Source organism: Tachypleus tridentatus, chromosome 9 (genome assembly GCF_004210375.1).
Source record: "Tachypleus tridentatus isolate NWPU-2018 chromosome 9, ASM421037v1, whole genome shotgun sequence".
NCBI classification, from domain to species: Eukaryota; Metazoa; Arthropoda; class Merostomata; order Xiphosura; family Limulidae; genus Tachypleus; species Tachypleus tridentatus.
In genome coordinates, this window is record NC_134833.1 from 33,108,942 (window position 1) to 33,125,921 (window position 16,980).

Below are 16,980 nucleotides of genomic sequence, written 5' to 3' on the forward strand. Positions count from 1 at the left end.
TTTTCTAAAGCAATAATTTGTAATATATACATTATTAACTTATTTTCAAGTGGCATGTTAGGCATGCAAGCCGCCATGGCATTAATATATGCATCAACCTCGACACCCTTTAAAAGTCGACAAATTTCCTGAGTCATTGCTTAGTGGACGGGATAATTCAGCGATAAAAAACATCGACTGTAGACACAACTTTAGCACAAACAGTTTTGAAAGTTTCCCTGGTACCAAAAGTACAAATAAAACATCTTTTATCTAGCAACTCGGACGTTACCTGACGGTGCTTCCTTGTTAATAACAATCCCCTTGTGGGCTCCTCCGGCCACGTGCATAACAGAGCTGTTGTTTTCATCTGTTTGTTGTACTCGTTCAATTTTAATACGGGTGTGACCAAGTCCCTTTTTGATGGGAGTCATCACTATCCTCTCTAAAAATATATATAAATCATATAGATATTTTGATTTATTCAAAATTTTAATCTATAACGTATTGTCTTAGAAGTGAAAGTGTTCCTGCATAAAATGAAATACATTTTTTTTGTATTTAAGAACAGAGCTGCACAATTGGATATCTGTGCTGTGCTCACTACGGGCATTGAAACCCATTTTTTAGCGTTGTAAGATGGAAAGAGATTAAATGAAATCCTTTCATTCGATTATGCTGCATCTGTCTCTACGTCAAGTCTTCAAAAGTTGAGTCCCCTGGCGGAAAAGCAGTAAGTTACGGACTTAACAACGCTGAAATCCGAATTCGATTCCCATTGGTGGATGCAGCAGATAGCCGTGTTATTTTGCTCTAACACAAACAAACAATAAAAAATGGATACATCAGAGATCCAGTTTAGGATATTAAAAAAATTCATTTCGTTAATATCGGAAGAAATACGTACGTGGACCCAAACTTAAAAGTGAATTAGACCGCTCGACTCGCAGTCTGAAAGTCGCGGATTCGAATCCAGGTCGCACCAAACATGCTCGCCCTTGCAACTGCGAAGACGTCATAAAAAAACGGTCAATTTCAGTTTCGTTGTTAAAAGAGTAGTCCAAGAATTGGTGGTGGGTGGTGATGACTAGCTGCCTTCCCTCTAGTTGTACACTGCTAAATTAGGAACGAGTGGCGCAGATATCCCTCGTGTACCCTTGAGCAAAATTCAGTCAAGACCAAACAAACCAAGAAATGAATTAAGCTTATTAAAAATGTGCCTTCCTTCCATAATCGGAAACTAAGAAAGTTGGAAAGATGTTTACTTGCAATCATTTCATAACTAAACCTGTAGTTTCCATATATTTTGATGTTCTGATACCAGGTGAAACACATGGTAAAAAACTCAATTAACATTAAGATAATCAGTTTGATGACCAACTCAGACGACCTTCTAGTTTCCTCCATTATTTGTGCATTGCATTTTTACCTCCGCTAAATAATTTATTTTTAGAATATTTTCTCTTAACAGACATTCAATATTTATGGTCGTAAATCTGTTAAAGTTGGTGAAGTCGTAAAATTATCAAAAATTGATGAAGTGGGGAGAGAGGTGAGTGCTCACGTCTTCTATGTGGAGATGGATCTCTCTCTCACTTCACCATTACATTGTCTAAAAACCCAGTAATAACGAACGAATCAAACCTTATACTGAATACTTTTCCATATGTAGTTTTCGTGCCAAAATACCAGATCATAGAACTTAAAGACCTAAAATCACTCCTAACGCTTAACTTTTTTATACATGAATCATTAGACGGAATTTATTAGGACGGGTGTTGCCTGTATTTAGTGAGCTTAGACTATGATCTATGGATCGCGTGTTTCACTTTCACACTTTGGATCTGTGGATGCACTATGAGACGCTTAAATTTTACCACTTGACTAAAATGTGCCAAGAGTTGGCGGTGAGTGTTGTTGTTAATCTACTTTGCATCTAATATACACTTAACTGTGAAGAGATTGAAAGATCTACACTTTATAAAAATAAATCCAGCTGTCTTTTTTCGTCTGTTTTATTAACATATCCATATTTATCGGATATAAAAAGGCAGTAACCACACAAATTATATCAAATTATTTTTATCTGATATTCAAGACTTTTATTTTATAACGATAAAACATTAAACTTAAAATGTTATGTTTTACAATACCGTTGTATCGAATTTTCTATTATAGGCAAGACGTTAAAAATATAGAGATTGATGCCATACAAATGACACAAAAAGCCTAACTTTCATATATTTATTTATAAAATAATATTATTCCAGTACTTATGATAACATCACCAAACGTTTTTTATAAGATTTAAGAACTCGATATATTTAAAACACGGTATACACAACGAGATGATCAGGATGGTTTTGTATTAAGATTATTGTTATTTTTGAATTTCGCGCAAAGCTACTCGAGGGCTATCTGTGCTAGCCGTCCCTAACTTAGCAGTGTAAGACTAGAGGGAAGGCAGCTAATCATCACCACCCACCGCCAACTCTTGGGCTACTCCTATACCAACAAATAGTGGGACTGACTGTCACATTATAACGCCCCCACAGCTGAAAGGGCGAGCATGTTTGATGCGACCGGGATTTGAACCCGCGCCCCTAGGATTACGAGTCGAACGCCTTAACACACTGGGGCATGCTTGTACTAAGAGGTAAGAGCGAAACATCGCGGCGGTAAGATTGCTTTCTGTTACCCGCTCCCAACACCTACCTTTTAATATCCTACCACCAACCCTGGATTAAAGCATGGGCTTACTGGACTGAAGCCCATGGTCTCACACTAATTAGGGGACCACAAGCTATGACTATAAATGTATTGCATATAGAGGTTCTGTCTTGAGGGGGCTTCTATAACTCCATAAAACCTATGGCCAATGAAACCCTTAATCCGGCTTTGCCTACCACAGAGTGTCAAATGATTAATGAATTCATTGGTCGGAGGAGAGTTTCACGAGTTAAAGTGTGTGTGTGGTTTAAAGTTGTAAATCCAAAGACTTACCACCGTCCCACGTGGGGACATTTTTTTTTCATAACATTCCTCTACAAACAATGCTAGTACATTCTCTGCCATATGTTAGACACCTTTGTGTACTTCTCCGCATTGTGTAAGAGAAAATTTAATTTCTTTTATCTATATGCGAAGAAAGTAAAGCCATTTATGAATGTAGATGACGTAAACTCACGTGCAAGGTAGTAAATACCAACACCAATAATGTGGATGGGGTAGAACCTTCACAAACTCTTATCCCACAATATTTGGTTGCGATTAGCGAGCGACCTATGAGTATTTAGATAATGAATAAACAGACAGACACATAGAATGTCGTGCTACATATATACAGTAAAAACTTTTTACACGTACTCTCTCAGCATGCATGTGGCCTGCCAGCCTGTCATGACCTGATGATTAGGGCGCTTGATTCTCAATATGTGGGTCGCGGGTTCGAATCCCTGTCACATAAAATATGATCACACTTTAAGCCGTAGGAGCGTTATAATGTGATGGTCATTCTCACTATTCGTTGATAAGAGAGTAGCTAAAAAGCTGGCGGTGGTTATCATTCACTAGCTGCCTTCTTTTCTAGGCAGTCACTGCTAAATCAAGGACGACTAGTGCAGACAGCCCTCATGTAGCTTTGCGTGAAATTCAGAACACACCAAACCACAGAAAAAAAGGTATGTTCACAGTACATACTTAACAACGATATCAGACAAACTAGCGACTTGGTCACTACCCTGCCATTGTTGTACTACGTGTAGAACTAACCTGAATGACCAGTACCAAATTGAAATATGTGGTTAAAACGACACCATTTCATGACCGCATTAAGTGCATGAAGGTCGCAAATGTAATATGTATGTGAAGTTTAAACATTCATATCAAAGAAAGAGAACAAGAGAGAGAAAACACAAGTGGTAGAAATAAAGAAAATTTAAATGCACGATGTCACGACAGGCCTCAAACAAGTCACTAAAAGTTTTCCTTCAATGACTTTCTAGGCCTTGAGAATAATTCTCCACATATTTAATCATTGTGTTATGGGTCAAACTCGTTCAAGAGTTACGACGTAAGCTTGGGTAGATTCATATAATAAAATTACTCTTCCTTTTTATATGATTATTATAAAGATGAAATTGGAATTCTCAACCTGAACGGCATCTTATGCGACATGTTGAGTAAATGATGGGGGGGAGGATCTCATAGAATTTAGGTGTAGCTGTCCTTAATTTTGAAATACTGAAGGAAGCGACTCAAAATAACTCACCTATATGTGGGCTTTGTCTGGCTCTTTACTCACCTATATGTGGGCTTTGTTGGGCTCTTTACATGGAAAAATAGAAATAATTTTCACTTTTATGACACGTTCACAGGAATAAGTGTGGAGTGTTTGCTAGTATCACGATCTGAACCTTCGACATTTTGATATGCAGCCCAGTACGTTGAGCCACGCTCTCCTCTATTAAAGTTATCCGTATCTAGTTTAGGTTTTGAACTGTTCTGTATTAAGTAAGGAAACTGTTTTACCATGAAATGCAGCTCTATGGTTTTAGATTACACTGTGAGTAACAGTTCAGGCTATATTACCATCATTTGGGTTAACTGAGCGTTAGCCTGAACTGTTACTCACAGTGTAATCTAAAACCATAGAGCTGCATTTCAAGGTAAAACAGTTTCCTTACTTTCGCATTTTTTTTTATTACTGATCAGTAAAGCGAAACGCCAACTTAAGTCGAGCTAGTTATAATGTCGACAATTATAAACCGTATTATACTTTTAAGCCCTGCTTGCTAATGTAGCGACTTTATTATATTTATAATATTGTTTGAAAGAGGAGAACTTTACTATTTTGCACAAAAAGTAGGGGAATGTCTCCCCAGTGGGTGTCCCTAGCTTCGACGCATATAAATAGAATTTTTTTTTACGCTATACTCACTTCTTTTAGTCTTAACTCTCACTTTCCTGTCATTTTCTTTCATGTAACTTTCTTGTCATTAACACCCCTCCCCACAGTAACTCAGCTAAAAAATCGAATTTCGATACCCGTGGTGAGTAGGGACTAACTGGTCAAAACACTGATCAGTATAATCACTGGGCCAGTTCGATAGTTTTAACCGAAGACACGCCCCCTGAACTATTAATATAAATTGAAAGTAAAAATAATATTTATTTTAGTTCGACATCCCAATTTCTAAGCTTTGTATACAATTGTTACTTAATTCTGATTAAGTCTTACCCCCTCTAAAAAAACTAGCTAGGTTGAGTCCAGTAGCAAAATAACATAGACAACTCCACTCCTCCCGTAAGTCCTCGTCTTGGTAGTGTGCATAGCACAGATAGCCCTTTGTACAGCTTTTCGCTAAACTACAAACAAACAAAAATTAAATATATATTTTTAAAGATTGTGAAATTTTGGTGAAAGAATATGTCGCAGAAATATTCTTTGTACAGAAACAAAACCTCAACTTTTGTAACATTATACAATTTATTGTTGCAAAACATCTGCACATTTTAGCGCGACTTCAGAGAACGTTTCCATGAGTGTTACGCTTGGTTGTCACTAGGTGCATATTTGTTGTGAAAAGTTTCGTTTTGTATTATTTAAGTTCTTTGTTTGTGCGTTTCAGCGCAAAACTGTAGAATAAGATGTGTCAACAATGGCGACTGCATCCAAAATTTTAACCATGATTAGTCTTCAAACATACCGCCAGGGGATGTTTGAAGTTTTGTTTCGCCATCTGCTGGAAATCAAGTCAACTACAACTTTCACTCAAGTCACTCGCCAGATTAAAAAGTTATTTTAAACTGAGCACTGTATTTCCCTGCTGTTTTCAGGTAGTAGACCCTATTTTAGTGTCTATGGTTTTAAGCTAGTTCTATACGGTAAATATATACGTATAAAAAACACGGTAATTTTAACACGTTTTGGAAAAAAACTATCGTATTTCAGTAAAGTCTCCACTGTAGAGCACCCTACATTCTTTCTCTTTCCTTGAATGACAAAACGTACACCAACCTAACTGTTGTTGATCAAGCAAGCTGAAGCTTAAATGGAAAATCCTGTTATTTTCTAACTTTTTCTCGCCTGTTTCTACGACTTTTAGAAAAAAACAAAATCGATTTTTAGTAAAAAATTTAATCACACATACAAGCTAATTCAGTTATACCTTATATACTTTTTTGTACTCAAGTATCAGCACTGGCTTAAAACTGTTATTAAGAAGCGTGTTTTGTGACTGGTTTGAGTCAAAATCCTTACCTTTAGTGAAATGTGAAAACAATTGGATTGAAACTGTTTTTTTTCCAAGATTGCTCATTTCTAACCGTATCTTATAACAATAATTTTATATTTGAAAAAAAAAATGTATAGATTTCCTAAACGGTAATAACTTATTTCAGAATTTTAAAGTTTAAATTCATCTAACATTAGCCGTAATAATGAATAATAACGTTTCTTGTCTTAGACATAACGTGTTTGATCCCCCAAAAGGGTTAAGTTCACAGTTTAAAATTTCAGGTAATATTGTTTTCATTTTACTTCTCGTATTCTTGATCACTAACACTCAAAATAGACACTGAAAAAAATACAGTTTTCTTTATATTACTTTGTTATATTTTTTATTAAGATGTTCATAAACACAGGTTCTTAAACAAGTCTAACTTCATAAAACATTGTATGTTACAGCTAAGCTGCGTTATACAACAAAGTTTAACACTTGTTTGTTGAATTTCGTCCGAAACTACATAGGCCTATCTATGCTAACCCTCCCTACTTTCGAAGTGATAGACAAAATGGAAGACAACTAGTCAGTCACCCCGCCCCAGTGTTAGTTCTTGTTAAACCGAATAGTGGGATCCCAACATCACTTTTGTAACGTACCCACGGCCTGGGAGTACGGAGCAGGGTTTAAAAAAAATTGTGGTGGTAACCTAACGTGAACCGGTAATCTCATCTCCACAGTGTAGTGTTTGTAGTCAGTTAATGTTACTGTAAAAGTAAGTGTAGTGTTTTTAGTCACTTAATGTTATTGTAAAAGTAAGTGTAGTGTTTGTAGTCAGTTACTGTTACTGTAAAAGTACGTGTGATGCTTGTAGTCAGTTAATGTTACTGTAAAAGTATGTATAGTGTTTGTAGTCAGTTACTGTTACTGTAAAAGTAAGTGTGATGCTTGTAGTCAGTTAATGTTACTGTAAAAGTATGTATAGTGTTTGTAGTCAGTTAATAGCACTGTAAAAGAATGTGTAGTGTTTGTAGTCAGTTAATACTAACGTAAAACTATGTGTAGTGTCTGAGTAAGTTAATACTATTGTAAAAGTACGTGTAGTGTTTGTAGTCACTTAATGTTACTGTAAAAGTATGTGTGGTGCTTTTAGTCAGGTAATACTACTGTAAAAATATGTTGATTGTTACTGAAATCAATCTATCTAATGTAACCTTTCTAACGCTGTTATGTGAGTGTTTGAACATATTTTCATAAAATAAAAAAATAATAAATTAATAAAATTAATATCTCCTTTCTGTCCTGTCCACCTGGTACCAGAGCCTTAAGTCTGCGAACTGACTTACAACGCTTAAAATCAGGTTTCGATACCTGCAGTGGGCACAGCACAGATAACCCATTGATGTAGCTTTGCGCTCAACAACAAGCAAACCTTTGAGTTCTTTTGTAAATTAACATAAAATTTTGCTTAAAGCGAGTACGTAGTAAAAATAAGTAATTAAAATTAAAAGGAAAGAAGTACAACTATCTATAGATTGATAATGACAATAATGCATTGCTTCATCAGTTGAGTATCCACGTTTTTTGTCATAATAACAAATTACTTCCAATTACTTTTGTGAACTTCATGTACTTGCAAAAGTGTTGATTCTATCGTTTAAAATATTCAGTTACTATACGCTCGTGTGCAGTGTTGTGAGAACAACAAACTAAAATAACACAACAGAAACTCCCCATAAACAAATATCAAGGTTCTACCCAAATTTCTTAACTTCACCGAAACACTTTATAAACATCTTAGTGTGGGTACGACACCAATCAAATATCATTATTAGTTCTGTACGTTTTTTCTGAATTTCAAAACTTGATTCTTTGTAATTAAGCACAAAGCTGTCCACCACAGATATCAAAAGACGAACTCTAGCATTAAAAGTCCGCACATATACCATTGTGCTACTAGGGGGCTTTACAACTTGATCCGCTACTTTGTTGTTAACACTAAAACTGTTTGTACGCTTATAAATATTTGTTTTACGTTTATAACCTGAATAAAGAGGCAGAATTATTAACTTCTTTTATGATATATTTTCTGTCTTTTAACATTAACAGTTTTCAACGTGAAAAGGTTTAAAACAAACCAATGACTGCAATAGGTTATTAAGGTAAGATTTTTCTTTTTTTTGCTGAATTTCGCCAAAAGCTTGTTGATTTGTTTTTCGCGCAAAGTTACTCGAGAGCTATTTGCGCTAGCCGTCCCTAATTTAGCAGTGTAAGACTAAAGAGAAGGCAGCTAGTCATCATCACCCACCGCCAACTCTTGGGCTACTCTTTAACTAACGAATAGTGGAATTAACCCTCACTGTATAACGCTCCCACGAGCATCTTTGGTACGACGGGGATGCGAATCCGCGACCATCAGATTACGAGTCAAACGCCTTAACCCACCTGGCCATGCCGGGCATCGAAACATGTTGCCTACACGAGATATCGTGCAGTTAGAGCGCAGGGCTCGTAATCTGTTGGTTGTGTGTTCAAATTTTGTCTCTGTAAACGCCCGTCAATTCAGCCGTAGGGAAGGTGTAATTTAACACAGTTCCACATTTGGTTTATGAAATAACAGCCAAAGTGTTGACGGTGGGTGATGTTGATTAACTACTTTTCATTTTGTTTAATCTACCAGTTCTAAATTAAGGACGGTCAGTACAGAGAGATTTACAGCAGCTTTGGGCGAAACTCAAGAAACAAACAAACAATGACATATCCATTCAACCGTCGTATACCTCAAACAGCTGGATAGCGAAATGATTATTTATGATACTACATACGAAGATTTACCGATAATGTCATTAGACGCGGCGCCTACAGATTTCTATAGATCGACCTGTTGAAATGGACGCTGGGAAACCGTCATCCTCGTGTAACAGGTGGACTACACAAAGCACAACTTTCTTTTATTAGACTTAATTATATGTGTATATTAAACGCCCTGGAGGTGATTGGTTTGCCAATGCCAGATTTTACTGTCTTTTACTTTTACGTCTATCCGTATATGTTTGCAGTTCCTGTGTTCTAGAACAGTGTTTGTTTTTTGTTTTTGAATTTCGCACAAAGCTACTCGAGGGCTATCTGTGCTAGCCGTCCCTAATTTAGCAGTGTAAGACTAGAGGGAAGGCAGCTAGTCATCACCACCCACCGCCAACTCTTGGGCTACTCTTTTACCAACGAATACTGGGATTAACCGTAACATTATAACGCTCCCACGGCTGAAAGGGCGAGCATGTTTAGCGCGACGGGGATGCGAACCCGCGACCCTCGGATTACGAGTAGCACGCCTTAACACGCTTGGCCATGCCAGGCCCTAGAACAGTGAAATTTCCAAAGTGCCTTCGAAGAAATAAATAAGGAACTTTTTAGTTGTAGTTGTATGTTTTATTCATGAGTGATTATGGATCTTTTTTTCTTCAAAGCTTAGTTTTAATGAAGATTGTACTCTTAAAACTTTGATTTTCAGAGAGTTTGAGAATGCACATGAAAATGTTCTCAGCACTCCACTGAATCAGTGTTCGAACCCTCATCATTTCAGAAATAGACTATAAAACTGAATTACATCATCCCATTAAAATTCATTATCACATAATTATTTAAATTCGATATTTCAAGTTTCATAAATTTGCGAGTTTAATCGCTTATAACTAAAACAATTTGAATCGTGACGTGTAATAAAAACAATAACGACCATTTTTTATATGAATTCAGTTTTGGTACAAATCATGTAAAGTGTTGGAGTTCAAAGTCCATTTATAAAGTACATTTCTTGGTAACGTGAAAAATTACTCTAGAGAATAAAAAAAATGTAGATTTCTTTATTTCGGACTTTTGCGTAAAGCCACACAAGATCTACCTAGGCTTGTCGACCGTTCCTAATGTGAACTGATAGTTTAAAGAAATGACAACTGTTCAATAGCCCTCACTGCCAACTCTTGGATTTTTCTAATCGAATAGCGCACCCACGGGCCCAAGAGATTGAGCGCAATTTTGCGATAGCGAGATGCAAATTTTTGATTCTTGGCTCCATAGTCAGCATGTCACTAGGTCACACCAGCCTCAGCATGTCACTAGGTCACATCAGACTCAGCATGCCACTAGATCACATCAGACTCAGCTCCATGCATGACATTGTTACATTGGTAAGTGACACAGATGTTAGAGACAATTTCCAAAAACTGAAACTAAAACCATAGAGTACCAGTGGGATATCACAGAAATCATAAGCGCATTTTATATTTACAGCATTTCGTGATGTTGTAAATCAGTAACGTTTTTACACGTGTTTTTACATAACTTTATCAGTTTTTTTATATGTAAACTAAACCAGTATTTAATTAGAGAAGTCATGTCTTGCAACTTGTTGTGCTAAAGGTGCTCTAAACAAGCTTTTGTTTAAATTTTCATGTGTATACAAATTAATAACATATCCGCCATCAAGTCTTCAGTTAAAACTTGGCCCGGCATGGCTAGGTGGTTAAGGTGTTCGACTGTAATCTGAGGGTCGCGGGTTCGAATCCCTGTCAAATCAAACATGCTCGCCCTTTCAGCCGTGGAGGCGTTATAATGTTTCGGCTAATCCCATTGTCCATTGGTAAAAGAGTAGCCCAAGAGTTGGCGATGGATGGTGATGACTAGCTGCCTTCCATCTCGTCTCACACTACAAAATTAGGGACGGCTAGAGCAGATAGCCCTTGTATAGCTTTGCGCGAAATTAAAACAAACAAACAAAACTAAACTTGAGTTCCACCAGCGACATTTTTGGTGTATAAACTGTCGAAGATTTTTAAATCCGTGACGCTTTCCGCTGCTCTAAACAACAAAATAATTTATGCTGGTGGAAAATTTAAAGTTTGTGGAAAATGTTTTCCCTGGCGTTTCTTCAGCCCAAACTCCGTTTACATAAATTTCATGATTTTAAATAAATTTGTTAATTAGGTTTCAACCATTACACGTTGTAAATATAACAGCAAAACATTTGCACAAGTATACCTACATTTATTGGAATGAGCCAATATACTTTCCATGTTACCAAGGGAACAAGTTTTGACAGCTTCTTCAATGTAATGACTCCAGGTGATGTCAACATAATTCTAAATAAACTGTTTTGTGTGTGTGTGCTTTCTTATAGCATTGAACCCCTCATTTTAGTGTTGTAAATCTGTAGAGATACCACTGTACTAGCGGGAAGCAACTGGTGTTTGCATGCGTTCCTTTACTTTAATTCAAGTATGAAATTTGAGAGCAACATGACAATTTCTAAACTATACTTTATCGTAGATAATGTAACGCTGAATGACAAGCAAAAAAAAGCCAAGATAAAGTGTAAAAAACTGACATTTTTGTTGTCAAATTACCCATTACCCAAATAACATGCATCATTGGCCCGAGTGGTAACTAGTGTGACTAGCTGTAACGTTGATAATAATTTTCTGTGTGACTCATATTTGTTACTAAGACCCCTAAAACGATTTAGGTCATAGTCCCACAGGCACGTTCATGCATAAACGATGTAGAAAACGTGCCGACTGTACCACGCCAGTATTTTTAAGTTTAAACAGGTAAGTAAATGTATGACGTTCAATGATAAACACCACATAATTATTTCAATATATCCACAAGTAATGATAATACAATTACGTTATCCATTGAGCTTTCAGACTGGTTAAACATTTCGAGTTGTTAAAATATTTTACAACAGATATTTCCAACAGAGGTACAGAATATAAAAATTCGTACATTGTTGTACTTTTCACTTGTTCCTATTTTTTTATCATTATTTCTGTTTTTCGTTTATTTATAAGCGCAAAGCTACAAAGTGGAGAATTTGTGCTTCTACCCATCGCGCGTATCGAAACTATATCTTTTTTTGTTACAAGCCCTCAGTTTGATTTGCTTTGAATTTCGCGCAAAGCTACTCGAGGGCTATCTGCGCTAGCCGTTCCTAATTTAGCAGTGTAAGACTAGAGGGGAGACAGCTAGTCATCACCACCCACCGCCAACTCATGGGCTATTCTTTGACCAACGAAGAGCGGGATTGACCGTCACATTATAACGCCCCCCACGGCTGAAATAGCGAGCATGTTTGTTGTGATGGGGATTCGAACCTGCGGCCCTCAGTGGCCTTAACTACTTGGACATGCCAGGCCACAAGCCCTCTGATTTACCCTGAGCTACCTGGAGGAATACTTTCAGCTTTTTTTTTTTTTCAAATTTTACAAATATGTTCCTGACAGTCGAGTATGTGTACTTTTTGATATTTCAACAAGTAGCTTTAAGTGAAAATATCCTAAACTAACCATGACACAGTGACCTGTATAGTTTACGAAGAAACTGTCTCTGTGGGTTGGTAACCTAATTCTGAAATAAAACAGTTTTACACTTACAGCATAATAAGATGTATCGAACACGTTTTGATGCTATGTTCACACGTGCAAAAGCTCCAACTTGCCGCGACGTGAGGACCCACAACAATAACCGGGGGAGGGATAAGTGGAACGTGTCCCCCTCAACTATTTCAAGTACCCTGCATGTCTCCCTTGAAATTTAGGCATCCGAGTCTAAATTTGTTGTTGTTGTTGTTTTGAATTAAGCAAAAAGCTACACGATGGGCTATCTGTGCCCTGCCCACCACGGGTATCGAAACCCGGTTTTTAGGGTTGTAAGTCCACAGACATACCTCTGAGCCATTGGGGGGGGGACTCTACATTTGTACATCAACCTTATAATCACATAGCTTGGCTACAGAACTGTCGTAAAACACCACACTCACCAACGTCCAACAAACATGCATAAGTTTTCCTGTCTCATCGATATTTCTTATATCTGCACTGCCATTTCGCCGCAGCATTTATAAAAGCAACATTAACAGCAAACTATAAATATTCGTAAGATGTTTTCTTCTGTGATAGACTATTTTCTTTAAAAACAGGAATATCAAAATTTTAAACATGTAAAAATGTATCTCAGACTGAAAGTAAAACGATTTGATTAAAAAAATAATTATGGGATACACAGTTTCAAGAAAGAAATCGGTTTCACCATTCAGCAAACGTTCAGTAGTCTAGGTAACACGATACGTATTTTTTGTAATTTCTAATACACTGTAGTACACATCATGGAATTACCAGTATATTAATCTTCCTTACAAATACCCCCTTGTATAACAACAAAGAAACATTTTCGCATTTTAAGCTATTCTCATTTTTTATTCATAGATTTATATATCTTACTCAGAGAATATCCTTTTTCCAAAGTTCGGTGTATAAATACACTGTGTGTAAAATGGAAAAGAAAGATATATTATATTAGAACAGTTTGTTTTGTTTGTTTTTGAATTTCGCACAAAGCTACTCGAGGGCTATCAATGCTAGCCGTCCCTAATTTAGCAGTGTAAGACTAGAGGGAAGGCAGCTAGTCATCACCACCCACCGCCAACTCTTGGGCTACTCTTTTACCAACGAATAATGGGATTGACCGTCACATTATAACGCCCCCACGGCTGAAAGGCGAGCATGTTTGGCGCGACCGGGATGCGAACCCGCGACCTTCAGATTACGAATCGCACGCCTTAACACGCTTGGCCATACCAGGCCAATACTAAAACAAACAACAAAGACAAAACTATTGCTGCACTGTTCGCATCAACGGGTTTTGGTACAACCACGTTGTAATTTTATTATTTTACTCTGATATTAGTTTTCTCAGTAAAGTGTAGAGCATGTTTATGAAAATTATACTTATTTGATGCGCATAAAGCTGAGACACTGTTAAAATAGGTAAACCTAGTCAGTAAAAAAAAATCGAAAACAGTAAACACTTTTAAGAACCCATGACTGAAAGCAAAGGAGAATATGTAATAATATGCAAAATACGCTTCATGTGTCTTATTCAGTCCCCGAAGAGATCTTTCGTCAATATCAATTACTATTTTATTAATGGATATTAAGCACATGTAGTCATACTGTAACTGTGCGTGAACATGAATAATTTATCAAATCAAGCTAATTAAAACGTAACCTAATGAATAACGATCTAATTAGTAAAGTGCACATTAAAAAAAAATGATTAGAAACTATTCATCAGCTAATGTTCTCGCGATCATGATGTTTTCGGCAGTAGTCCTACTTAATGTCTCATGAGGTTGTCCACATTAGAATATTTAGGTTTAAATCCATACATCAATCTAACAATGCAAATCATCTCAAGAAGTGTGTTTGTTTTTATCGTATCTTAAAATGTAATCGAAATACACACAAGGACAGAAATAAAAATACATGTTAAAAAACAACAACAAAAATCAAATTAGAAGATCCTAACTGGTGGGCCTGGCATGGCCTAGCGCGTTAAGGCGTGCGCTTCGTAATCTGAGGGTCGCGGGTTCGCGCCCGAGTCGTGCCAAACATGCTCGCCCTCCCAGCCGTGGGGGCGTTATAATGTGACGGTCAATCCCACTTTTCGTTGGTAAAAGAGTAGCCCAAGAGTTGGCGGTGGGTGGTGATGACTAGCTGCCTTCCCTCTAGTCTTACACTGCTAAATTAGGGACGGCTAGCACAGATAGCCCTCGAGTAGCTTTGTGTGAAATTCCAAAACAAACAAACCTAAGTGGTGTATAACTAAATACTAGTATTCAAAAGCGTTGATGGTAGTTCACCTCTTCAATTATACACGAACCAGATAAGAGTGATGAGGTGTTTCTGGTTTTGTGTTTAATTTCGCGCAAAGCTACACGAGAGCTAACTATGCACTCCGTCTCTATTTTAGCAGTGTAAGACTAGAGGGAGAGCAGCTGGTTATCACCGCCCACTTTTGAGCTACTCTTTTTACCAACGAATACTGGGATTGAACGTGACATTATAATGTTCCACGGCTGAAAGGGCTAGTATGTTTGGTGTGAGGGGGATTCGAACCCGAGAAACACAGATTGTGAGTCTAGCGCCTAACCACCCGGCCGCGCAGCGCCGGGCCATGTGATGAGGTGTAACAACAGTCGAACAAATTTGGAATCATTAGAGTCTAGGTGTAGGTGCTTGAACCCATAATTTCCTAAACCTAATTACACATTTACTGTCTGTAGCTAATTATGTGAAGGCAGTTGTTTAATAATAGGATCAAAGAAAGAACCAAATTACATGTAAACCTAAAAATTTCAGAATACAAATAACACCGGCACCTGGCAAAAAAAAAAAAAAAATCATATGTTGTGGGCATTTACTTTCACTTTATTCTTTTGTGATTAGTGACAATTTTCGCCCACAAGATGGCGTTCAGTTCTAAATTTGTATTTATACTTTTGCATAGTAATAATAATAAACGTATACTTACAAACTGTTTACTTTGTACATGTACTTATATTAACTTATTAAGCACTCGTACATGTTAAACATCGTAACAGATTGTACTAATGAGACTAGTTTTAGAGAAACAATGAAACTAAACTTTTGTTACGACAATCAAACAACTAGTTGAATTCTCGCGTGAAAAAAAAGTATCTTAGTTGGGTGAACTGTTTTATGTCAAACCACTACGATAAGGAAGGGCTTTAAGAATTTTAGAATATTCTAACTTGTTTAGGCCCAGCATGGCCAGGTGGTTAAGGCACTCGACTCGTAATCCGAGGGTCGCGGATTCGAATCCCCGTCGCATCAAACATGCTCGCCCTTTCAGCCGTGGGGGCGTTATAATGTGACGGTCGATCCCACTATTCGTTGGTAAAAGAGTAGCCCAAGAGTAGGCGGTGGGTGGTGATGCCTAGTTGCCTTCCCTCTGGTCTTACACTGCTAACTTTCATGTAGATTTACGCGAAAATCTCTCTCTCTCTCTCTGGTGTTTGGGTATATATATTTGTATACCCAGGAGGGTCAGGTACACTAGACCTTTACCTCTTTCCATAACTTTGTTGGAGTAGCCTGATTAATATATTTCGAATAAATACTGAATGGCTGGAATGATATGATAACTTTAGTCTGGTCCTTTTCAGGGAAAATCAAAACAAACTACAACTTGTTTTTAAACACGTCACGCGCACACACAGTGGCGCACCCTGCAGTGAATTAAGAAAGGCTACATCCATTTATCAACGTCATTTCGTCTTCTGCAAAAGTCAATCAGTAGAGACTTACTATATTTGAATTTACTAAATTTATAGTAAAATTCTGCCCAAGGTTTTTTCAGCATGTCAAAGTAAAAATAAGATATTAAGTTTCGTGAATTACTTGTTAAAACTGCATGCAAAAATATAAAAAAAAACTACCAATCTCCTAAAAAAAACTAACAAAGTCTAATCTGATCAAAAGGAAAATATATTATATTTGATAGAAGAAGTATTTAAGAATATCTAATGAGAGAATGAGCTAGTTCGGCTAGCCGTCCCTAATTTTGAACTGATAAGGCTAAAGGGAAGGCAGCTAGTCAGCAACCAAACACCCAGCTGCACTTGTCACATCGAATGCTTTGACCGATACTCTTATAAATAAGGCACCCACAGCTCCAAAATGTATATCGAATATCTGTGTCTAGCCTCGAACAACGTGCACTCAGTTTCAGTGTCCGACATAAGTCACTAACGGCTATGCTCAGCCCCAATTGGAAGGTGAATGATGTTGTTGTTTTGAATTAAGCATAAAGCTACACAATGGGCTATCTGTGCTCTGCCCACCACGGGTATCGAAACCCGGTGTTTAGCGTTGTAAGTCCGCAAACATACCGCTGAGCCACTAGGGGGCGAAAGTGG

General features: G+C 37.2%; 1 protein-coding gene across 2 annotated transcripts in view; it reads right to left on the reverse strand.

Moving 5' to 3' along the window:
- LOC143225013 (uncharacterized) overlaps positions 1-16,980 on the reverse strand; it is a 72,925-nt gene that overhangs the window by 12,762 nt on the left and 43,183 nt on the right. For both annotated transcript variants that reach the window (XM_076453648.1, XM_076453649.1), the window contains one exon: positions 272-424. In XM_076453648.1, the coding sequence (XP_076309763.1) occupies positions 272-424 (153 nt within the window). The remainder of the gene's footprint in view (positions 1-271; positions 425-16,980) is intronic.